Genomic DNA, 25566 nt, shown 5'->3' on the forward strand with positions numbered 1-25566 from the left:
ACTTTAACGCTTTCCATTTTAAAAACATTTTATTATAGCTTCATGCATCCTTTTTCATCAGCACAAAAGCAGCAACATTTTTTTTTTTTAAAGCTGAGAAAATCACATTTTTGTCAAATACTACATCCCGATTGGATTTAGAATGATGATCAAAACACAGATGGAATAAATCGAGTTCATCAACACCCCCAAAGCTTCACAGTCATTTCCTCTTCATGGGTTCAACATTTCATTCTGTAACGTTAGGCAGTTTTGATTTATTTGCTCTTTAATGTTCGTGTTATTTTACATTTAAGTGAGCAACCTTCTATCACTTGTTTCTGCTTCTTCACCTGTGTTTTGATCAGGAGATTCTGTTCTATTTTCAGAACCGTATAACAGTGAAAACACGGATAGACGGAAAATTCTGTCAATGGCGGGGAAAGAGTTAAGTAGATTTGACGTAAATTCCTATGTACACTACCATTGGACTAGCCTACACAAAAATATCTGTTTTCTTTATAAATCAATATTTTCAAACAATGTAAGTTTAAGACTTGACCTGTAAATCTAAGTGAAAAAATGTATAGTATTTAATAGGCTACTCAATCAAAAGATTAAACACAACTAGAAGCCAATTATACTTAGAATACTTTATTATACTTTTAAGTATATCTCGATCAAAAGGTTGAGTTCAATTATAGGCCAAATATACTTAGACTTTTCTGTCAGTATAAGTCAAGTATACTTAAGTGCAATTTTAAGTATCTTCCTGAGAAGTATATAAAGTATATTCCTGAGGATGAAAAGGAGACTGAAAGTATACTTATTTTTAGTTTAAAAGAAGTATACTAATAGCACACTTGAATAAACTTATTTTTCATAAGGGTTTAAAGGGGTCATAATGATGTTCTAAAAAGAACATTATTCTGTGTATTTGGTTTAATGCAATGTGTTTACACGGTTTTAGGTAAAAAAAAAAAGTCATTATTTTACAGATACTGTACATTATTGTTGCTCCTCTTTGCCCCACCTTTCTGAAACGCGTCGGTTTTTACAAAGCTCATCGTTCTGAAAAGCGTGGTGTGCTCTGATTGGCCAGCAATCCAGTGCATTGTGATTGGCCCAAAAACCTTAAGCGTGTGATGGAAATGTCACGCCCCTTACCATATGTGGAACATCAGCTCCCAAACTTTATGACAGGTGATAATGTCGGTACTACCTTATCAATTCGAGCCCGAATCTGATCCGGAAAATGCAGATGACCAAGCTGATTGATCAACTTTGCCAGTGCGACTGGACCAGAACGTATCAGATTGGTAAGGTTTTATTTAATTGGGGACATAATTGCTGATTAAAATGAATTATACTGTCTTTTTATGCTTCGCGCTATGGGTGTCAGAACACTATGTAAACATAAAACTATGTCTGTATTTGTGATCGTAGAAACAACAACAAAAAACGCTACTCTATACTGCTCAAAACTCGCTTTCGAATAGTCAGTAGCAAATTCTTAAAATATGAAAACATACTTACAGGCTGTGTGAGTCAGAAGCACCAGACTGTACATGCAAAGATGGAATTTCCCCACTTTTTAGAATCGGCCTTTGTGCACAGCCGGCCTTGTAGCTACTCTCCCAGGTTCTGCTAACAGTCCTCCGAAAAATGCGCAGCACACAGTCGAAAATTTTAGTTGTACTGTTCTGGAACAGTGGTGTAAATAAAGCTTAAGCACTGTTTTCTAACTGTGTCCTCTTTTGGAAGGCCAAACAAAGTAGTTTGGCTTTCGCAACGAAAAATACAGTGTCTCAATGACGTGGCGGCGCCGGCGGCAACAATACAGCGAGAATAAAAGCTACGCCTTCTTTCTTTGCGTTTACATTTGGGCGGTGTTATGAAACTCTGCCCCCACACACTGACGTAGATTTGCAGGGGCGTGTTTGAACGAAGCGTTTTATGAAGTCCTTCATATGACCCCTTTAAAGGCCTGGGACGTTGGGAAAATGGATGGACTTGTGTCAAAGCAAGAAGTTGTAATAAACCCCAGTAAAAAGCAAATATATACAACTAAACTATATTTGAATGCACTTGTCGTGTAGAGACACTTTTGCAGCTTACCTAGTCTGATTCAATCCACTGCATCTCAGCTCACAGAGAGACTGGTACCTGTTGGAAGGATAAATCGTATTTAAGATACAGATTTTAAGGCGCTATTAGTATAATACACAAAATGAAGAAACAACAATGAGTGAGACTACAAGTCAAAACAAACGTACACTCGCATGCACGATTAACAGATGGATTGAAAACAGTTTGACAAAGCATATGTTACTATCAAAAAAGTAAACCAATTTGTGGGGCTGGACAAAAGCTGTCAAGAGCAGAATATGATTTGAGAGCAACCATCTTTTTCAGCGTTTCTGGTTAAAAAGCTTAGTTTAGCTGGTCAGGTATTATAGATCAGTTTTAGCTTGTTTTAAAAGATGGATTGTTAATTGCTTTTTCTTTCTTTCTTTCTTATGTGTTAGTAAGTCATTTTTGGTGTCACTAGTTAACTTTATTAGCGGATTTAGAGGGCCGAGGCATTTATTTGGGGTTAGTGAGGGCAGGTTTACTTTTTGAAGTATAAATAACTTAATTTATGACTGGCATTCGCAACATTAGAGTTATTATTAGGGTTACCTGCTTAACGTTTAGTCATCCTTTCGAAGTCTTAATACGAGTCAGCATTCAGTTCTAATAGTCACAAAAAAGAGTTTAGGTCTCTATGGGGCTTTCAATAGTGCTGATATTTAAATGCATTGGTATTACAACAAAAATGCAGCCTTCTGATGTTCATTAACATAAATAGCAGAAGAAAATATACTGTAGGTAGCAGAGATAAAGCAATTTAACAGGATCCCATTCACTCCTGTGAGTGATGAAATATGAGTGTTGCTACAGTGGTTAACACCAAAGGCTGAAGGCACTTAGAACATCTTATTGGAATATGGGGACGTTCTTACCTCCTGAATCTCCATATCATTCTCAGAGTGACGTTAGTGCAGACAAGTCAGTCCGACTTATTGTTTAATAAGCTGAAGCTTAAAGAGTGTGTTAAAAAAGATTCAATTTATTGATCTAAACAGTTGATTTCCATTAACATGTTAAACATTTAAATGACTAATCAAGAGTCAATGAACAATTTAGAGCTAATGTTAAAAATTATTTAACAAAGTTTAATTCTATTAATGTAGCTTATCTATTATTACACAATATGACTTGACAACGTCTCTACGGTTCCTTTTTGTGGCTTTCTTGGTTAAATATAAAAACAACATATTAGCCATTTCAGGTCAAACAGGCATTTAGTACTAGAAACAAGTACGTACCTAATCTAATTTTACAAAAAAATGATCTCATCCTTATTAACAAATTATAGCAACACAAGTTTAACAATTATAATCACCTATTTAGAGAAGCTTGCACAATGCGCTTTACATCCTTTTTATTACATTTTTTATGTACAAATACAAGCTACACACAAAGCAAAGCACTTGGATGTGGCTACATACATAGCCAATTGCTTTCAAACCCAATACTGATATCAAAATTAAATATACAAACTCAGTATTTACCATCATCAAATCAAGAAGTATTAAGAAAGATGTTATGTACAAAATGAGTCTTTTCACTGCGGCGATACACTTTTTCCTTAACGCAAAGATTCCCAAAATCCGGGAAGCACAATGTGTAGCTAATTCCATGCTTTACATTTGGGGGACAAACAATGGAAAACTAAAGGAAGGAGCATTCAATGACAAAAGTACACTGCCAAATTCTGGCCAGAACTAATGTTCATATGGTATTTTACAAAGAAGTCAACAGTTTCAGATAAGAAAAGAAGGGACCATGTATCTCCCATCCCTTCACCCAAGGTAAGGATGAGTTTAAAAACATGGTTGACCTGTCACTTAAAAATCCCTTTTTATATTATTTAGGCCTAGTAAATGCGGTTTGCATTGCATGGAGGTCACATGATCTGGAGCACCTTTAATATCTACCATAGGGGTGATCTCTGTAGCCCCCTCGATTAAGTCTTGATGCTGGAGCTTTGAGGTTGGGCCGGGATGATATCCAGTCCTCTTCTGCTAAAAGTAAGATGATTAAACAAAAAATGCTAAACTAATAATCAGGTAAAACAATCTTCATTTGAAAATTTCATTTAACACAAGTGATATGTAGAGAAGTAAGGAAGCCTCCTTAAATGGCTGAAATGCAATGCTATGAAGATTCATCAAGGGATGGATATCCTAAGGCCATGTAATTCCATGTGACATTAGCAATTTTTTATGCTTTTTTTGATCTAAGCATTACAAAATGATAAACTGAGCACCAGCTGATCATCTTACACATACATTTCAATAATTAGAGCTCCATTCCCCACATCTCATCTTGGGCATGTTCGCCTCGGTCCATTATCATAGATTTCAGAAATATACAATGTCACTTTGCCCTAATTATCAGTTACCAAAGGCTGAGCAGATGAGGCATGAAATCCTGGCTGAGCTCACAGCATGACCCTGCTGTCATTTAAATACAGTATGTGTTGGGAGCCGATGCTCCATTAGGTTCTCGGAGTGTGATCGCTGGGCCATTGAAGAAACAATCAGCCCGCCTTCAGGGCAAAGAACCTTAACCTTCATTGTTGCTAACTACAGTTTCACTGAGAAAGAAGGAAAAACCATTATACATCATTACAAAATCCCTTACATTCCAGTATTCTGTGTGTAATGATCACTACCACACAAACAGCCCTCCCTTACTCACATTATACTTAATATGTTTTCCCCTTACATCCTCCTCACTGTGAAAAACTGATCTTGCCAACTTATAATGATCCTATGGAAGCCTGCTTCCGCCTTTGAGTAAAAAAATAATAATTCCAATATGTAATTGTGAGATAAAGGGGCCTATCTTGCACCCAGCGCAATTGACTTTGTACACTGACGCATGTATCATTCCTATTTTGCACCTGATGCACAGCGGACTTTTCCCTCCACAGGCGCATGTCGGTAAATTAGGGAATGAACTTGCGCTCCCGGGGGCGGTTCAGCGAAAAGAGGCGGCGTGTTCCAGCGCAAATGTTCCCTGGTGCTATTTTGCCGTTTCAGAAAACAATTCCGCCACAGACCAGGAAAAACCTAGTCTAACGTCAGTGGCGCGTTATTCAGATGTTATTTTAAGGGCGCATGCTTGGCCATAATGTAGCGTGTGCACAACGCGCATACACTTTGCTTCTCTCATCTACACAGACACAGCAGTTCCCAGTTTTGCAAACCATACATAATTACAAGGAAAAATATTACCACACGAGGGAAATCATTGTGGTGTCCATGAAGATGTGAAAAAATAGGCATAAATCTAGCTTACACATTTACCCAAATTATTATACGCCTGTTTAACCGAAGCTAATTTGGGTGGGTTTCTCTCATCCCCATACAATGTCACTTCTCTGTCTTTTACTGCCCTGACGAGAACGTAGGTCTCCTCGGCTGTGAACCGCTCCTGGTGTGCGCCTGGCAAATCCGCCATTATAATAGCAATCCGCCATGGAACAAGCGCGCCTGCTTTTAAAGGGAATGTGAGATGACGCTCTGATAGGTTTATTGCACGTTACGCCCAAACCACACCTATGAGTAATGTTGCTACTTCAGACCAACCCATTTTAGATTTGCGTCGGGCGCAAGAGTCATTTATCCCGCCGGTATATTAGCAACAGCGCCCAAGATCCGCCCACAAAGTTACTTGCGTTTCGAGTTTGATACTTGCGTTTCAGATCGTTAAAATATCACAATATTCAAAATGAAATCACATTGTGATATATAAAGTCACATTGCAAGAAGTCACATTTTGAAATACAGTCACACTGTGAGAAATAAAATCACATAGCAAGAAGTCACAATTACTAGAAATAGTCACAAATAAAGTCACAGTTTGAGATATAAAGTCACAATTGCAATATAAAGTCACACTGCTTGAAATAATCACAATTGTGATATATAAAGACATCATGAGACATCATATTGCAAATGATGAAGTTATACTATGAGATATAATAACACACTGTAATATATAAGGTTGCAAACAATGTCACAATTGGGAGAAACGAAGGTGCAACTGTGAGACTTATTGACACATTGTGCAACATGAAGTTGCAAGACGAATTCGCTATTATGAGATATAAAGACACAAGTTACCTTCTTTTCTTTTTTTTACTCTGGAAGCGGAAATCATCCATATGATCCTAAATGCCTAACAAGCAAAACCTTTTGTAACACAAAAAAATCTTGGTTTCAAGTCAAAAGGTGGCAAAATATCAAATCATTCCTTTTCACAGAGACACTCCATTGCACAATTTGACACAATGCAAAATGAATGAGCAGGTATGTATACAACGGAAAACTGGCATCAGAGGAACACAACAGTCAATGCCAAGAACAGAGGGAATCCTGCATCAAATATTATCCAGAGAGGGCACATATTCAAAGGCAAATGTATGGGCTGAAAGGCCATTCTGACTCTCTTGGTGGGCCTCAGCAACGCCTCCAGCTCTCTACTGGCTCTGGTCCATGATTTCAAGTGCATCTTAAAACCCAGCCCTGAAGCAGACTAGTAAGGTAAGATGGCAGCTGCTGTGCTCTGGGCCTCTGTGATTTAACAACTGGCGAATGCCGCTAGGTGTTTTTCCTTACCTTTAGCTCTGAAACATTTAACAGCAATATGGAAAATGAATGAGGCAAAGAGGTTGTTTCTCACTGGTGTGGGCAATGTGCCATGACTGAGTTTCAGCCCGCCTGCTACGCGAACTACTGCTATGCAAAGAGGATGTTTCTCTTTGTGGTGCACCATTAAAAATGGTTGACCTAAAATGCTAATAGTTTCCCTAGTGAGCAAAAAAATTAAATAAAAAGTTTGCAATGAAAGTCATGATGCTTTAGCAGAACTGTAGATCAGATAAATTCCTTACCATAATTATTATAGGTTTCACCATTATTTCCGTGTCCATATTCATAGTATTCTGAGACACTGTAGGAGAAAAAATATTTCTTATGAGACATTTTGACAGATTCTTAGAGTGAAAATACACATAAATTAGCTCATGTTGTGACAAAATGTCTTTGAAGAAATGAAATGTGCACCTTTTCGACTGGTTGCTGTAGTTGTCATCATAGCCCTCATAACTCTCGTCATCATATTCCCCGTCATAACCATCATCATATCCCTGAACAGAAACACAAAAGAGTAATCACAGAGGGAGACGTAAGAGGTCTGAATCCATCTCAAAGCAGTACTCTAATTGTTTAGGGTTGGAAAATCAATGTTTAATTACACTGCAATAGGATTTCTCTAATAAATATACTCTGAGAGTGGTGGACTGGCACAGCTAAATCATGTCCAACAGAAAATATTGATCAGTAAGCGACAATTGTCTCATTTGCCATGTCTGAAGACAAGTGGATAATGCCTAGGTCGATTCAATATTACAGACAAAAGAAACAATAAACAGATTAAAACTTCACTATAACATGTCCAAGGGATCCTACATGAGTCATGACTGGTGTCATCCCATACACTTAATCTTTTTTTTCTTTTTTTTTACCATCACTGATATTGAGAGGAATTATTATCATAACCATTCATATACTGAATGTGCAGATATTTTATGGTCTGACTGTGCTTTAATTCTGGCTTTATATTTTGGTATGATGGAAATCCGGAAATCCAGAAATCCAGTAATACAACAAGTATTCCAGAGAGTAGTGTAGTAATATAAATGATAAAACGATAATTCTGTTCCTTGTTTCTGATTTGTTAACACAGCGTTTCATTCATGCTAAATAATACACAATATTACAGCAATGATGCTATGACACTTTAATCAATCCAATATAGTGTCATAGCGTCATTGCTGTAATCATTGCTGTAAACTCCAAATTATTCATAAATGCAAACTCATAACAAACAGTTTCGTGTTTCCATTTTGTTGTTCGACAGACTAACTGAAAATGCTTCCTTTTTTATTAGGCCTAATCTGTCAGAAAATAACCTGGGCAAGCTATTTTGACCCTGCCTATTCCCTTTGCATTCAAATTCTGCACAACAGTCTGCTTTTATGAGTATGAAGAAGGATTAGACTAAATGAAAGTCATGGATTATGCCAGGGATTAAGTTGTTCGGGAGATCTAGCGCACAAGTTTCCTTCTATTAGTTTTTCCTCCTGCTAATAGGGTCAGGGTTCTGTCCTCTTCCACTAATTGACCGGTTTGTTAACATTGCCTCTTGATAGAGTGCTATGCATATCTTAAGCAGCAGAGTATACAGCAAAGAGGCAGCATGTTTTACTATTTAATAGCATATTTCAGAACATGTCAATCACACTAATACCAACAGCTCTCTGAGGAAATACATTTTAGCAGAAGAGTGAGAGGTAGTGGCTGACCTACCCGTTTAATAGGGTCATTTCATCAAGAGCGGAAGGAGTAGTTTCCATTTTAACATTCATGAAAATGAAGATGTGTCCTTTTTGTCTGCTAAGACATGACCAAACAGAATAGTTCACCCAAAAATTTAAATTCGATTATAATTTACTCATCCTCATGTCATGTTACGATCTGTGCAATGAACTATTTGATCCAGAAAGAAAACCAGAAAAAAAAGATATGAGGGTGAGTGAACTATTCCTTTAAAACTATTCCTATAAAATATACACCAAAAATATTTTTAAATACTACGATATGAACACATGAATACACCTACATGAAATTTCAGATATTAAAACTATTTTGGATCTTACAGTATGCAGAGGCCTTGCACATCTATGCAAACATTGTGTGACCAGGGTATAATTACAGTATATTACTTAGTATAATAACAAAGTGCTGTTTAAAAGGTCCTTGTGTCTGACCTTCCTGACTTTACCATGCACTTACAAGCCACTGCGCATAATTTGAGCAAGCTCTAGTTAATGGTGCTTGATTGTTACATTTCAACAGTCATTTAAAAGAGCAATTAACTCTGGTCCTATTGAGCAAGCTAACAGGAAATAAATCAAGTGGTAGAGAGCACTGCAAGAGTAATTAATACAGCAGACAGCCAAAGGTCTTCAATACTCAGCTTCATTATCAATTGACAACCACCAACACCTCTTGACAGTGACTGATCTCTGTGTGGGACGGCAACTGAATATCATTCCTCACTGGAGAGCAGCAAAAGGAAATGAATGGTTGAAAACGCTTTTTGGCTGTGACTCCGTCTGCTTATTGAATGAAGTCTCTTTGTCTACCCTTTATTTATCAACCAATTTTTCAGGCCTAATATTTTCCGTTTGAAGTATGAGCAAACATTGGCTTAAGGCCAGACAGGATGAAGCAGTCTGAAATATACTGACATTCAACAGGCCATATATATATTTAATGGTCCGTTATGATTGTTGCAAACGTTTAAAGGACACATAATTCTTTCAAGCATAATCAAAATGGGATTTCATTGCACATCAATTTTATATTAAAGGGAAACTGCGTTTCAAATCATGATGTTTAGTGACTAATATGTTTAATGATAAAATAAGCAGGGTAGGCGATTTGTTCCAGATTTTATTTTTCTTGTTATGCTGCTTGAAAAGCTCTTCACATCCTGACAGCTAAGTTAAGTGGTCTAAATGTATTTTTATGTATATCGCCTGTGGAAGTCCATAAGGACCATAAAATGTTTGTCCAATATGATGTTCAACCTGCCTGTCAATGTATGTATTTTCATACCTCTGCGCACCCTGCTCGCGCAGACATCACACGTCTTCAGCGCGTTTCATGGTATGCAGAGTTAGACAGATGTCAGCACAAACACCACAACTGAAACAGCCACCTGAACCAAAACAAAGAGCTTATGCTGCATTCAGGCCATAACTACTGTAATTTGCAAGAGATGGAAACCCATGACGTTATACTTGGAGCAGTTTGTGATTCGAATTCATGCGCTTCAATGGCTACACTATCAACAGTGAAATGAATCTGCAGCAGTCAGGTGATACAGGTCAGTGCTCTTTAAGTTGCTTATGTTCATTATTATTGTAATGTTATGTGCTTTGAGACATGAGGTAGTTTAACACAGTCTCTCGTGACACTTTTGTTTGCCCCCTGCTGTATGCGTTCATTTGTTTTGAAGGAGGCGTTGCTTTGGAAAGCGGTCTAAAGGAAGGGTGGGATCTTATGCTTTCAAAGCTAACTCGCTATTGCTAGCCTCTCTGAAAATTGCCTACCCTACCTTTAAGCATGTTCAGTCAACCACAGTTTATAAGAAAACAGAAATACAATTTTCCTTCTATTAGTTTTTCCTCATGCTAATAGGGTCAGGGGTCTGTTCTCTTCCACTAATTGACCGGTTTGTTAAAATTGCCCCTTGATAGAGTGCTATGCATATCCTAAGCAGCAGAGTATACAGTAGAAGAGGCAGCATGTTTTAATATACAATAACTCAACTAGAGCTTTGGTATTTGCTCTTATCATTGGTGTCAAATTGTGTTTGTGTTTGGATTCATGGCATTAAGGTAAACATTCGCTTGTCAAAACAGCACGATCAACCTTAAGGAAATATTTATAGGCCAATTAAATAAATTTGGATCATAAGTATCATTGGAATTTAATAATAATAGAAGTAAATTCTTTGTAAAATAACTATTATATGAAGTAACATGTGCAATGTTAAATTTAATTGCGATTTGACGACAATCTGATTGAATAGGTTTTTTTAAACAGCTGCTCTTTGAGTTCCCCCATACATTTCCATGCAAATATATCAATTACCATGTGTTGATCCATATGTGGCGAAATCATTACATATTCAAGAGCACAAGATTTCAAGAGAACAGATTTCACAGAACACAGTCCTTCCTTTAGGCAAACAGGTTTTAATTTAATTTATTTATCCCCCCCTACAGAATTAAAATATCTTACTACTTACCACCTGGAAAGTAATAATTGATATGTCGATTCATATATGATAACAGCTCACTGAATTGTTAAGACACTTTCCACCAACTCAAGAACAACCACATGAATATTTATAGAGCTAAAATAACAATTTAGAGAAGCCTGAAAGCACAGGATTTGCCTGAAAGCACAGTCGTTTGCCAGTACTAAGAAGGTGGCAGCAGAAATGTATGCAGGGAGCTCTGTAATAAACTAAGACTGTTTATTGCCAAAGATCTCACAGTAGAAATATAGGAGTACTTATTACTTGTTACATAAACTTTTACAATCACCCAAATAAAAATAACTAATTCAGTAAGCTGATGACAGACTAGGCTATTACTTCTAACCTTCAGATGCCGCAATTCATGTAACGGAGCAATCTATTTCACATTTGCGAATCATGTCGCAATAATTTTTAATAGGAGTTATTTATGCACGACAAGGAGCTCTGATTCAGTAATCACTGACCAGTAAATATACCATTGCTCATAGAAAGCATAAGGCCTGATATTTGCATGCACTGTACACAACAATTTAACCGCCACTGCAAGCCACATAGCTCTTGATATTTTCAGCAAAAGCAGAAGTTCTACTTTTCTGTGCTATTTTATATGCAGCTCTTAGACCTGAAATAATATGCAGAGCCTCTAGGCATTTCACATGCTTCTCTTCAGCAGGAAATTATTAAACTTCTTCTCGAGGTGTATGTCGTACATCTGTTTTATTAAACGAGGGAGTTCTGCATGAAGAATTCCATTTCAATAATTAGTTCACCTCAAAAATGTCAAGTCAGCGGTGTAAGCGAGCCCATTGTTAAAAAACAATTACAGCCATGGTGAGAACCTTGTGAGAACTGTGCGAGCGAAGCCTTTTTGCAACATTCTATTCTGCACGTTGAATCGGCTCTTGCCATGTGAAGTGGTGTGTGATTGTGCGTCTAAGAGGTTTACTGTGATATCCGAGACACTCAATGTCTTCTTTCATTGACCCTTTTCATTTATTTATCCACACTGAGCTGGTTGTGACGTTTTTCACTTGCTTTTTTCAACAGTACATTAAAACAGTATATTATGGATGGAAAATTCTAGGGTGTTTTCAGGAGCGTACAGTGATAGTGCCTATTTTAAAGGGTTATTTTAAAGGTAAACGGCTGATCAAACATGCTTGCATGACTTCAAAACACTTAGATTAAACAGCTTGATTATGTGGATATCTTTTAAGTTTTTAAAAGTTATTTGCAAGTGCGCATGCAAAATTGGGAAGGTGCTTGGTCAGGAAAAAGTCAAAATCAAAGAAATGAAAAAAATAAATAAAGGCACCCCGCTTTATCTGCTCCCAGGAAACTTAAATAAATTTCAATGTTTCAATCAAACAAGGTCTTCGTCAGGCAATAAGAACAACTTATCAAGGGATTTTAAATTCACATAAACCCTAAACCCTCACACCTGATAAAAGACAAGGGCAATCAGCAAACTAACCAAACTGTCCCTTTAAACACTAGTGTTATCCAACCGAATTGAAAAAGTAATTATTGTTCTCAAACAGTTTTCCCCATCTACCATTGATCAAGATAAGCAGATAGCTCCACCCCCAATCTAACACCATTGGTTTAGAGACCCTGTTGTCTATGCCGGGCTGGTCAGAATAATCAAACAAACAAAACAATGTTTGATAACGCCACTGATCCTCATTGTTTACACTATTCAGCATACTCACCTACAAATGACTTATGGCCACTCTGCATATTAAGATGGGATAGGAAAAAGTATTTTTACATCAAACAACATACAAACAACGGCTAACAGATAAGAAAAACTGGATAATTGCAAATCAACAAGCAGCTTTGAACATTATTTTAAAATGTTAGAGCACAGATATCCCACTAGTTTTCTACTAAGCCACATTCAGAGGTTTGTTTATTTTGTGGTAAGAAAAGGGGCGTCAGCTCATAGAGGAGCGTCGGACTGGTTGGTAGAAGAGTGAAGAGCCCTCTGAGAAAGCACTTGTGATCTTTGAGTAAAGCTGTTGTGCTAAGAGGGAGAGGAGGAGGATGTCTGGCACGGCTCGGCTGATGCATAAGAGCTGATTAACTGGATTCAAATGCTCACCAACAAAAAAGAGCAGAACATTGCCACACAGCAGTGGATATTCATGTGTCTTTCATTTTAAACCTGGATGACAGCAAAGTGTGTATAAAAGCAGACAGCAAATCCAAAAAAAAAACTGCCTGACTCTTTCTATTGAACATACAATACATAGAATATATACACACACACACACACATCCAATTGTATTCTTTTCTCAACCTTATAAGTAATTTTTTGTCTATTTAGCTTGTGAATAAATTTCTATTTCATTAAAGAACATAACTGGCAGTGCATATTATTTTAAGGGTATGGATAAATATCCTAATTTGCACAGATTTAGACATTATTCTATAATGCAGTTTTTTAATTTATCAAACAAAAAATACTCTCCAAGTTTACCAAGCTTATTATTTATATATTACAATAATTATTAATATGTGTTATATTTATTTATTTATTTAATATTGAAATAAAATTCAGCAGAAAGTATTTATCAATGTCAATAATTGAATGGCATTCAAAACAAAACTCAACTTAATATTTAAAACAGGTTGGGTCTTTGTGAATTTAGCTTAGAAGAGTTTTCATTATTATGATTATGCAATCGACAGTGTTTTCATTATCTAATTAGTATATCAGCACCAAACCTTCCCATGATTGTTTGATATTAATATAACTTTTCTGCTGTTAAGTTAATCTCTCACATTTAATATGATTCATAAAGATATTGAATCCTGTATAAAATGATTCTTATCAATGAAATGTGAAAAGCTAATACAAGATGCAATTATGTGTATTATGTATAGAAAATTATAGAAGACATGAAGATATGCATACTATTAAACACATATTTCCACAAATAACTATTGGAATTCTCAAATTTTCTAGTGAAAAATCCCTGAGGTTGAAGATGGGCAAGGTTAGATTTTGAATGGTGTTCCTAGTGAACTACTCATTTCCTGGTCTACTTTCCTCCACCTGCCTACCCAAGACCCAATTACTCAGAAATATTTCCACGTTTTCCATGTCTCCAGTAATACAGAGGCTCTCCAGCAGAACTCAATTCACGTTGGTAATGAGTCTGTACTCTAACATTTCCCCATGCAGACATACCAATCTGCCACAGTGCTGCACATATAGGACTTTTGCATTAGGCAAAAGCTCAGAGGGAATCGAATCCATGCGATATTGCTTTTTTCATTAGGTTGGAGTTTGACGTTCACTTGGCTGAGAATTCTGAAAAATAACCTTGTGCACACCTGAGTGCAAAAAGTCTGCAATGAGGAGGTGTTGTCCTACAAATGGTGAAAAGGATCCACTATTTTTAATAATAATCATAATTATAATACTGAAAGTGATAGTCCAACTCATTGCCACCCTCAAATAATAGTCAATGGAGTGAGCAGATGCTTTTCTTTTTGCACCACATGGCTGTTCTTTACAGTATGTGAACATGTGGACTAACATCTTAAGGCATTCAATCTGTCAAAATAGGTTCTGTCTCCACTGATTCATCAACCTTTGGTAAATAGAAAGGCCCTTCCTGTGAGTTTTTGCCCATTTACCTCAGTGGATTTGATTTAAGGATTCATAAACCTTTCTTCTGCCAAGCCTTTTATTTTGTGAGCGTGTTTATATGTCTTTGTGTGGGTGTATAAGCAATACTTTCAGTAATAAACATCAACTCAACTCTGGACATATACAGTAGAACATCACCAAATGTTCACCAATTCCTTGGTGTAGAAAATGCACATTTAACTAAAACACTTAAAGGGATACTCCACTTTTTTTGGAAATAGGCTCATTTTACAACTCCCCCAGAGTTAAACTGTTGAGTTTTACCGTTTTTGAATCCATTCAGCCGATCTCCGGTTCTGGCGGTACCACTTTTAGCATAGCTTAGCATACATCATTGAAGTGGACAAGACCATTAGCATTTCTAAAAAAAAACATGACCAAAGAGTTTCGATATTTTTCCTATTTAAAACTTGACTCTTCTGTAGTTACATCGTGCACTAAGACCGACGGAAGTAAAGTTGCGATTTTCTAGGCTGATATGGCTAGGAACTATACTCTCATTCCTGCGTAATAATCAAGAAACTTCACTGCCGTACCATGAGAGCAGCAGGCGTAATGATATGACGCAGCGCCTGAAAATAGGCCACCTTCCGTCAACACAACGGAACTATTTTCAGGCGCTGCGTCATATCATTACGCCTGCTGCTCTCATGGTACGGCAGTGAAGTTTCTTGATTATTACGCAGGAATGAGAGTATAGTTCCTAGCCATATCAGCCTAGAAAATCGCAACTTTACATTTTCCGTCGGTCTTAGTGCACGATGTAACTACAGAAGAGTCAAGTTTTGAATAGGAAAAATATCGAAACTCTTTGGTCATTTTTTTTTTAGAAATGCTAATGGTCTTGTCCACTCCAATGATGTATGCTAAGCTATGCTAAAAGTGGTACCGCCAGAACCGGAGATCGGCTGAATGGATTCAAAAACGGTAAAACTCAACAGTTTAACTCTGGGGGAGTTGTAAAATGAGCCTATTTCCAAAAAAAGTGGAGTATCCCTTTAAGCACTCCAAAAAAACAACAACAAAAAAACATTAAAAACACTGAATCTTCACTTACGTAGTCATCATATGATTTGTGTGTGGCCTGCAGTACAGAGGCTCTGTATCCAGGGGTCCCTGTAGTTCCTCTGGTCCGGGGTGCAGAGACTCCTCTGGCTAGTGTTGGTGTGGTGACGGAGGTGCGCGTGCTCACAGTTCCTCTGGGTGCTGCTGCTCCTCGTCCAGGAGGAGTGGGTGGAGCAGCCCCTCCTCGACCTCTAAAAACAGAGTAAATGGAACGATATGATTTTAAGCACAAAATAGCATTTTTCTATTTTTTAACTGCTTATTTTATTTTTATGAAAATAAAAATATGTATATATATGTGCGTATTTAATATTGAGCTAAAATACAACAAAAATTATTCATGAACCAATATTCCAATAATTGAATGGCATTAAAAAAAAAAATCTCAATTTCATATTCAAAACAGTTTGTCGATGTACAATTAGCTCAATGTGTAACCATTTTGATTCTTCTGAATATGCAATTTACAGTGTAGCCATTATCTTAGGCACTTCAGTAAAAGTGTTAATTTGACTCTAGTCTATCACCAAATTTACCCATAATTGTTTGACATTACCGTAATGCAGAACCACATGCAGTGACAGCACTATGCAAAATTAGTGCAGCACAACTCCAGTGTTTACAGATGAAAAATTTGCATTTTGTGTGAAGTCATTTGCTGCAGTGCTATACTAGTGGGTTGCTGTTAGCTAGTGTTTTCACCACAGACAGCCTATTAAAGCCCTATGAACCATGAGTTCTCAAAGATATTGCAATATTCACTGCCTCAGCTATTTTTTTTTACAGCACTGCTCTGGTTACACACTATAACAGTGGCAGTGAAGCATGGCATCAAAAACCGACCTGTAGAACACAATGTTTCATTCACTACGATGAGAGACAGCTTTATTTTGACCTGCTACTGTTTTTAGGATGAATCAAGGGGTAAAGTTGTTTGTTTCTAGAGTAAAAACCGACCTGATTACAGATGCAACATGGCAGATGGAGTTGGCAACTCTGGTGAATGGCAGATGTTTCGGTCTGTCCAGATCCACATTCAGTCTATCCAAATCCAAAGACCCTACAGAGACTAATGGCCTCATCAGTGTTGTTTTTGCCATGCTGATGTGTGGTAATGACTTCTCAGGGCACCACAAGGAGCACATCAAGTGGAAGAGGCACTTTATAGCTTTATCCGCCAGGAACGGTAAACAGAAATATCATATTTTGAATCTATTATTACTACCTGAGGTAACGCAAGCTGTCGTTGTTGTGGGAGAATCCTAAAGGGATCTTCAGAGGCTCCAGCAAGCCAGAACAAGTGCAGTGTGGAATTTATGAAATAAACATTAAAGATGGTGTAAATAATGTATGATGGTATATATAAGTTATGCTTTTGATGAGAACAATTAAAGCTTCACCTGCTAACCTGATTAATAACACTGCGCCTCAGGGCACTTTCATGATCCAGCAGAGCGCAGATGTTTGGGAGTCAAAATTGGGCGTCTGTTAGAGTTGTTAACAGTTAGAGCTAAAGCGGTTAGAGTACATTTGGATGGCTTTGGTTTCATCCGAAACACTGATTGAGATTCTTTTTTTATGATATTTTATCATATTATTTTTAATAAAATCAGATTTTTATATCTTTAAGAATCTCCAAAATGTATTGTTTCGTGTTCCTTGGAAGAAATAAAGTCATACATTTTTGGAAGACATGAAGGTAAATAAATGATGTCATATTTGGGTGAGCTATTCCTTTAAGGTTTCTATGATTCTTCAGAGGGGTTATGAGGTGAAGCGACTGTACCGGGTGGAGGCTGTGGAGGTCAGACGTAAGCCACGTCCTCGCGTGGTTCTTCCTCGGCTTGGGTCATCTGAACCATTTAAATAGGAGAGCTCACGAAGCTGCTCCTGCCTGATCTCATCATTGTAATCCTGTGGGAGGAAAAAAACAAACCTGCCATAAAAAAACACATTTATTTACCAAGGCAAAGGTGTTGTATGTGAATCTCATCTGACATGCTTCTCTTCAACCACTGCAAAAAGAAATGATCCAGTTGGATGCACATCTTGCAGACACCAGCGTCAACTGAGCTTTAAATGCATTGCCAGACAACCAGAACGTTGGCCGGGAATGTTAAATATACTGCCAGAAAGTTTTGCTGACTTCAAACAAAAAATATGGGTAAAAATGTTTTAACCTGTTTAAGCGTGTTTTTCAGATGTGGAGGACAAGAAATATTTTAGCATACATACTGACAAAATGGCACCATATGACACGCACTCCAACACACACTGAAAATATGGTGTAGAATGAGGAACCGTGATGCACACATATCTTTCATTCAGAGTAAGAGGAATGATAGAGGCAGGAGAAAAATAGAGCACTGGCTTATTAACTTTGTTTGACATCAGCTATCAGTGCATTGTTGTGAAAGAATAATTCCACTTTCTGCATTTATAAAGTCCCTCTCTCATTTGATTGAACATGACAGGGCCCTGAATCACAAGGACGATTACAGAGTGGATAGCGCTTATTTTATTATCATGTCGCTGCCACAGGCAGATCAACAGAGCCTCATTTCCACAAGCCACTTATTTCCCTTCCTGTTTGGCACAACAGCTGTGTACAGGCATATCAGACATGGCAGCTAAAGGAGAAAGGCCTTTCCACAGAGATATGCTCAACAATCAATAAATACTCTGCATTAGAGATGCTTCTGGATCCACTAAATGGACATGCTTGGACATTGTAATATTAAGAGTATAGTAGAGAAAATTTAGAAATGGAGCATAAATAGAGTTTAATATATAAAATATATACTAAATACTCGATCACATTGCAATGGTCAGAAGAACAAACTTTTGACTGCTTTGTTAGGATTTTTTGTTAACAAATATCTGACTGTGGAAAGAGAGAGAAAAATCTATATAACGTTCGATTTTTTTTACTTATGCTCTTAATGGCTGCCTTTATTTGATTATAAATGCAGTCAACACAGCTTTATTGTGTGAATATTATTACAATTTAAAATGCTCTTAATGGCTGCCTTTATTTGATTATAAATAGTCAACACAGCTTTATGGTGTGAATATTATTACAATTTAAAATGGCTGTCTATTTTAATATATTTTAAAATGTAATTTATTCCTGTGGTGAAAAAGCTGAATTTTAGGCATCATTACTCCAGTCTTCAGTGGCACATGATCCTGCAGAAATCATTCTAATATGCTGATTTGATGCTCAAAAAACATTTCTTATTATTAACAATAATGAAACCAGCTGTGCTGCTCAATATTTATGTAAAAACCATGATACATTTTTTTCCAGGATTCTTTGATGAATTAAAGAACAGCATCTCTTGTCTCGTTGCTGTCACTTTTGATGAATTTAATGCATCCTTGCTGAATAAACCTTATTTTCTTTCATAAAAAAATCTTATTGACCCCACCCACACTTTTAAACGGTAGTGCTGTAGCGTCTGGACCAATCAGACACACACTAATTATTCATTATATTTAATGAATAATCCAGCAAACTCACTCTCCCAACAATGGTCTATGAAACTTCCTTTAAAAACCACACTGGGAGAACTCGGTGTCTCAGTAAGACTTACAGTATAAGTTTTACGACCCAAAAGGGAATGTGCAGGGAATTGTGACTCTCACTTAATTCTTGCTGAGAAGGAGAAATGAACCCTTTTAATCCTGTATATTCTATATACACATATATATATATATATATATAACCATGTGATAAATGTATTAACATGCATCTAATTTTCCATCTCATGATTTTCCTTTTATGTGGTTTGGCCTATGTCTTCATTCTCTCTTCTAAACTATTTTGGTCTGAAACATGACTTGCATACTATGGTTAACCAAAATCATATGTGTAGCATGCTTAGTCTCTATAAACTCTTGTTTAAAATCTTGAAGATTCTTTTCTTAAACACCCAATGAAATAAAAAATTCAAATGCCCTGCGTTCGGGTCCTAAAAATTTCCCTCCAAAGGGAAAACTTCTTATTGGCTCACACACCCCCAGAGGGTGTGACATCTTCACGCTTTAAAAATCAATGATCACAAGATCAGCCCTCTTAGCTCTCTTGTCCCTTCCTGAGAAGTCCTGATGTGAAGATGATGCTGAACTAGAAGTCCCCCAAGGACCCCCAAGCTTGCGCCAGGCTGCGGCCTTGTCTTTCCATTCACCAAAGATCCTCTGACTCTCACTGGTTCTCTCTCATCAAGACCACATCAGCAAAGATCAACTGGAGCCTCAACAAATTGCATCAGGACAGTTTAATACAAATGGGCGAGACATGCAAGTGTCGAACTGAGTCTCATTATTTGATACATTAAGTGACCTTACCCCTTTTTAACTTCTTGCTTTCCTGTATTCTGCTTCAGCTCTCTTCCCCTAGGTAAACTGTATGCATGTGTATGTTAGAGTAGTTTAAATGTTTAGTCTAGTTAATAAAGTCTTGTTCATATCACACATAAAGTTGTCCGTGTCTCAAGCTCATATCTGGAGTCACTAATCATAGATTTCTGGATACAGGCTCTGAATAGTACTGTACAGTAAGAAAGACATTTCCCATGCCCAGGAAATGTACATTTGTATTAATCAATTAATAACCAATATTGAGTGTCCATGGGATGAACCGAGTAATTGGTTGTAATGTTAATGTAGCTACATCAAGTTAACCCAATTAATTAACAATTACAATTAATATTCATAATCAATTATAACCATATAATCATATGTTATGATTGATTATTAATATTTCATAGAGCTAATTTGCTACAATGCATTTACTAAAACTCTACACAAATATCTATCCACTACTGTTGACCAAGCAGCCACAGTGCTAATTGGTAAAACAGGACAAATGAGAATGATTTTTTAAGGGGGTGATCCGTCCACAGTCCTCTGAAGACTCTTAGTAGCTACAGAGACAATCACCGAAGAAATCCAAGACCCAGTGTTAGGAATGTTGATAGTTTCTATACCAGGTTGAAAGGTGGGAGGTGTGGGTAAGTGAGGTGGATTTTGTGCTTGGATCAGCATTAGCTGTTGCCAGGGCAGTCCATGTCATAGCACCTAAACAGTCTGACTGCATTCCTTGCAACACACGGACTGACAGAAATGTATTTTATACTGATCAGATGTAATGAGCATTCTGATGGATTCCTTATGTAGAGTGTCTCGTGGTGAAGCTAATTATGTTCTGAATCAGATTTAATAACAGTGGTAATGCATTGATTCAGGATATAAACAGTGAGTCTTAGAAACACCAGGTCAAATTGCATAGTCAGCCGGTCAAGCTATATAAAAAAAAATAGAATTAACTTGTTTTTGCTTCTAAGTCTCTGTACGAGTGTCTACATCCTCTCATGTATTAATGGTAAATTACAAAATCCTACAAAATCAGTTACCCAGTTTCCTTCTTAATGAGACTACAGTCAATAGACGTACAGTGCTGCCGCTGAGGAGAACCCACTCACACCTACTAAAGATGCTGCGTTTTGCATGATTCACTCCTTTTCTGAGGCAATGTGTGAGGTTGCGTAATCCTATTCACATAATGGGCTTTCTGTAGGCCTTATCAACAAAGGTTTGGGCCTATCAGTAGTCCAGGCTGCAAAGGCATTTTGTTTGTTTGGTTTTTAAAAACATATTTATACTATGTTAACCATTGCTTAACTGGAATTATAAAATTGATTAAATGGAACTTCACAATTCATAGTGCAATTTAATCCAGAGCTACAGGTAATCTGTGTGCGGCTTTATTGTATGAGAATGATATAGATTTACAAACAAATTAAGCATGTTCGAGAAATGTTTCGCCCTCCATAACTGCAAGTTCTTCTCTAGTGTCGATATTGAGGATGGCGTCAATTTCAAACCAATTCGAGCCGATTCAGACCCTGACAATGTTAACGAACAAGAGGATCATGCAGAACGGATTTCATGCAAAGACTTTGCAAGTAAGGATTTCACAGGACGTTTCAAAGTGGTATGTTTTTTGTCATTTTGTTATACATTATAGATACGATGTTATTCACCATTTAATCGTGATATTTGTAGGAAAACTAAGGTAATACAAACAGTAATCGATCACAAAACTATGGTTAATTGTCCTAAGGAGTGGCCACCGTCTTACAAAATTGAGAGCTTACAAAAGCAACAAAAAACAAGTTGTTCTCCATAAAATAAACGTTTGGGGTTATAATGTTCAGGAAATAAGTTAACCAATCTAAGTTCGTCAGCCTTAGGAAGGTCAAAAAAATTAGTTTTGGAAAAAACAGTGTCTCTTTGAACAATGTCTTCTCTAATGCAGCTCAACCAGGCCTCGTCCCCTTTTTTGTGTATTCCGTGGGCGGGGATTATTTAAATTAGTACAATTGTGACTTCATAAGATCCGGGAAAATCGCTTTGTAGCTAGTTCTTAAAAAGGGGATTCTGTTAATATAATAATATCTCCCTTTGGAGTAGACTTTGAGCTTTGTAACCTTGCAGATCTTTTTCATGCTCAAACAGCAACATTAGACACTAACTAAAGTTGAAAAAGTGGAAAAGCATAATAGGATCCATTTAAAAATCTGTAGTGTTGAGCATTTAATTTCATAACCATGGGCATTATTGGGGAGTTGAGTCTCCCCTTGCTAAAAGCTTCCACTATTCTGGGAAGGTTTTCCAGCAGATGTTAAAACATGGATGCTGGGATTTTCTCCAATCCAGACACAAGTGCATCACCAATGACAGGTAATAATGTTGAGTGAGGTGTTCTGGCTCTCACAGTCTGTGTTCCAATTCATCCCAGTCACAGTGGCTAGGTGTTCAGGTCTGAGCTTGGTGCAGGTCAGTTAAATTCTTCCCCACTACACTCAGAAAAACATTTCTTAATAGACTGTGCTTTGTGCACAAGGGCATTGTGATGCTGTAACAGAAAAGGGCTTCCTGAAACTATTGCAACAAAGTCAGAAGCACACAATTCACTAGAATGTCATGTGTGCCATAGCATTAAGGTTTGTTTTCAGTGGAATTAAGGGGCATAGCAAAATTCTTAATTACAAATGGGCCATAGTGAATTTGTAATGCCATGTCTCTATAAAACAAATGCTGTAAAATATCAAGAAATATTTTAATTCACATGGCTGCCTGGATACTATTACCACTTCAAAGTGCACCATCTTGAGATGCCAGCACAGTCCTTTAATCCTGACAGGAATCAAGCTTTCTGACAAAGATAAATGTATAAACACATTCAAAGAAGGAAAGACATCAAGACATTAGCTTCAAACCCTAATGAGCTGCCTACATACGCAGCTGCTTTTATTGCAGTATGCTAACTGAAATGGATACACGCAGTTCCTTAGAATTTGGCTGAAAAAAGGAGGCATCATAATTATGTCAGAAGCGTGCCTACAGACTGTACAGAGTTAGCTCACTATGTTTTGGAACAGAGCTATTGAGATTGAAAACTTATCTAATTGGTATTCCACAGTGGCCATAAAGATAAAACATGGTTCACCACTGACAGAAATACATATGGAGGAAGTAACCAGATCAGTGCGGATGATACAAAGATGTGGCCCAAGAGGCGAATATAGGGAATCTCTCCTTGAGCACTTCCTTCCTGAGGCAAACACTTCATACTGCTTCATTAATATTTATAGTTTAGACTTTATAGGAGTGGTATTCACTTGGCGAAAAGGACCCCGGCTTGGATCCATCCGGACAGTGGGACATAACTGCGTCATTTTAGCATTTCTACAGTTTAAATTGAGCAGCGTGTCAAAACAACGGAGCGGTTGACACCACAAGTGCTCAGGGTCGTTTACGGTCATGATCTTTCAGCGCTACATCCTCTGATATTTTTATCTAGAGCCTAATTTAAGCCCTCTCCGTTCTATGCGCGTTGCTTCTCTCTCTCACTTAAGATGTAAAGCGGCACAATCAGGCCCGTCGCCAAGGGGGGGCATTAGGGGGCCGTGCCCCCCCAGATGACACAACGTGCCCCCTAATCATATGGTCATTGAGCAAACTTACTATTGAGAGCAAAAAAACGTATCCACGTATTCCATAACGAAATGTCGTCAGCAGCATTTAGCACACAGGTGCACTAATCTCTGTAACTTTAAATAACACATTGTCTTCAGAAATATGAAAATTAGTCGGAGCGTGTAACTCTGCGCAAGGCTTACCTTCCCCTGGCCAAGCGGGCTTGTTGAATTTTCTGATTCATTTGCCTGCTAAAAACAGCCTACTGTTTCCACGTAAAAAAAAAGGTAATTTTTCTCAGAATTGCGTGATATAAAATCAAAATGGCAAGTTATAAAGTCAGAGTTGAGTGATATACAGTCACATTTGCGTGTTATAAAGTCAGAATTGTGAGAAAAACTCTGAATTGAGAGAAATCCATGTGAGAATTGTGAGATAAAAAGTCGCAATTATCTTTAAAAAATGTTTATTCCGTGGCGAAAACAAGCTTCCATTTACTTCTGATTGCTTTTAGAGGGAAAAGCTGTCCATAAATGCTGGTCTAGGATCAGTTTTCTCCGTAATAAAAGAATATTGGCTAAACTCCGGTGTTTTGAGCGGTGAGTGGATTAGATCTACGCGCGCGCAAATCCTCTCGTTATAATAAGCAGTTAGGCTATGCAAATAAGGCATTATTTTCATGGTGTTGGTTCACCCTCCGCCTATGATCAGAAACTTAATATTTTGTGTTTTGGTGTTGTTTAAATATAGAATTTGGTCTATTTCAGTTATATTAGACTAAATAGGGGATGTTATTGTTTTTGTGACTGCCTGTTTTGTAGATCATAAAAAGTGTGCCCCCCCATGAAAATGAAATGCACTAATGAATATGACTAATCATTAATATTACTAACAAATAAGCTAGTGAGTATACTGTTCAAAGGTTTGGGGTCGGTAAGATTTTTTATTGTTTTAGAAAGAAGTCTCAAGCTCCCCAGGATTGCATTTATTTGATCAAAAATACAGTAAAAACAATAATATTGTGAAATATTATTACAATTTAAAATAATTTTCTATTTTAATATATGTTTCCTGTGATGGCAAAGCTGAATTTTCAGCAACTCGCTTGATCCTTCAGAAATCATTCTAATATTCTGATTTGGTGCTCAAGAAACATTTCTTATTATTATCACAGTGGAAAACGGTTGTGCTGCTTAATATTTTTGTGGAAACCGTGATACAATTTTTGGATAAGCAGAAAGTACAAAAGAACTGCATTTATTTGAAATAGAAATCTTTTGGAAAAATCTTCAGTAAATGTCTTGACTGTCCTTTTTGAAAAATTGAATGCTTCCTTGAAGAATAAAAGTATTAATTATATAAAAAAAAGAAAAAATCATACTGACCCAAAAACTTTAAAACAGTGGTAATATATACATTAAAAAAAAAATCATAATCTAGGCTGAAGTTAATTTTGAAAAGATATCATCAGAAACTAGCAGCATTTTCAGCCAATTCCAACATATTAAACATACAATTATTTCATATATAATCATATGCATAACTCTATAATCTCTTTTTCCCCTTGCATTAAACATAGGCAAATTTATGCATGCAGGAGAGCACTAGAGTTCAGCTTTGGTTAGTGTACTCATCTCATCCTGGCTTCCAGCTCACCATCTCTTTCAAGGAATTCAAGTATATAAACTTACTGGAACAAGGAATTTCTTAATCTCCTCCAGGGCATGGCTCATGCGGGAATAGGCTTCTCCAGGTGGTGCGAAAACTTCAATTAAAACATGAAGATCGTTGCTCAAATGGCCGTATTTCGCCTCTCCACTTTTTCTCAGCTCTTCCTCCTAGGGATGGAAAAACATCAAGTC

The 25566-nt window shown here is 37.1% G+C and overlaps 1 protein-coding gene across 4 annotated transcripts in view; it reads right to left on the reverse strand.

The window, feature by feature from the left end:
• khdrbs2 (KH domain containing, RNA binding, signal transduction associated 2) overlaps positions 1-25566 on the reverse strand; it is a 71863-nt gene that overhangs the window by 8790 nt on the left and 37507 nt on the right. For 2 of the 4 annotated variants that reach the window (XM_056257180.1, XM_056257181.1), the window contains exons 4-10: positions 25396-25542; positions 17505-17632; positions 15711-15909; positions 7161-7243; positions 6989-7047; positions 4023-4109; positions 2098-2145 (exon numbers count right to left, since the gene is read on the reverse strand). In XM_056257180.1, coding sequence (XP_056113155.1) covers positions 2123-2145; positions 4023-4109; positions 6989-7047; positions 7161-7243; positions 15711-15909; positions 17505-17632; positions 25396-25542 — 726 coding nt within the window. In that variant the 3' untranslated portion in view covers positions 2098-2122. Of the gene's footprint in view, positions 1-2097; positions 2146-3449; positions 4110-6988; positions 7048-7160; positions 7244-15710; positions 15910-17504; positions 17633-25395; positions 25543-25566 lie in introns of those variants that run through there. The other 2 variants (XR_008807596.1, XM_056257182.1) reach the window with 2 other exon arrangements.

The sequence above is a fragment of the Rhinichthys klamathensis genome, unplaced genomic scaffold, assembly GCF_029890125.1.
Source record: "Rhinichthys klamathensis goyatoka isolate OS25496 unplaced genomic scaffold, OSU_Roscu_1.1 h1tg000135l_1, whole genome shotgun sequence".
Classification (NCBI taxonomy): domain Eukaryota; kingdom Metazoa; phylum Chordata; class Actinopteri; order Cypriniformes; family Leuciscidae; genus Rhinichthys; species Rhinichthys klamathensis.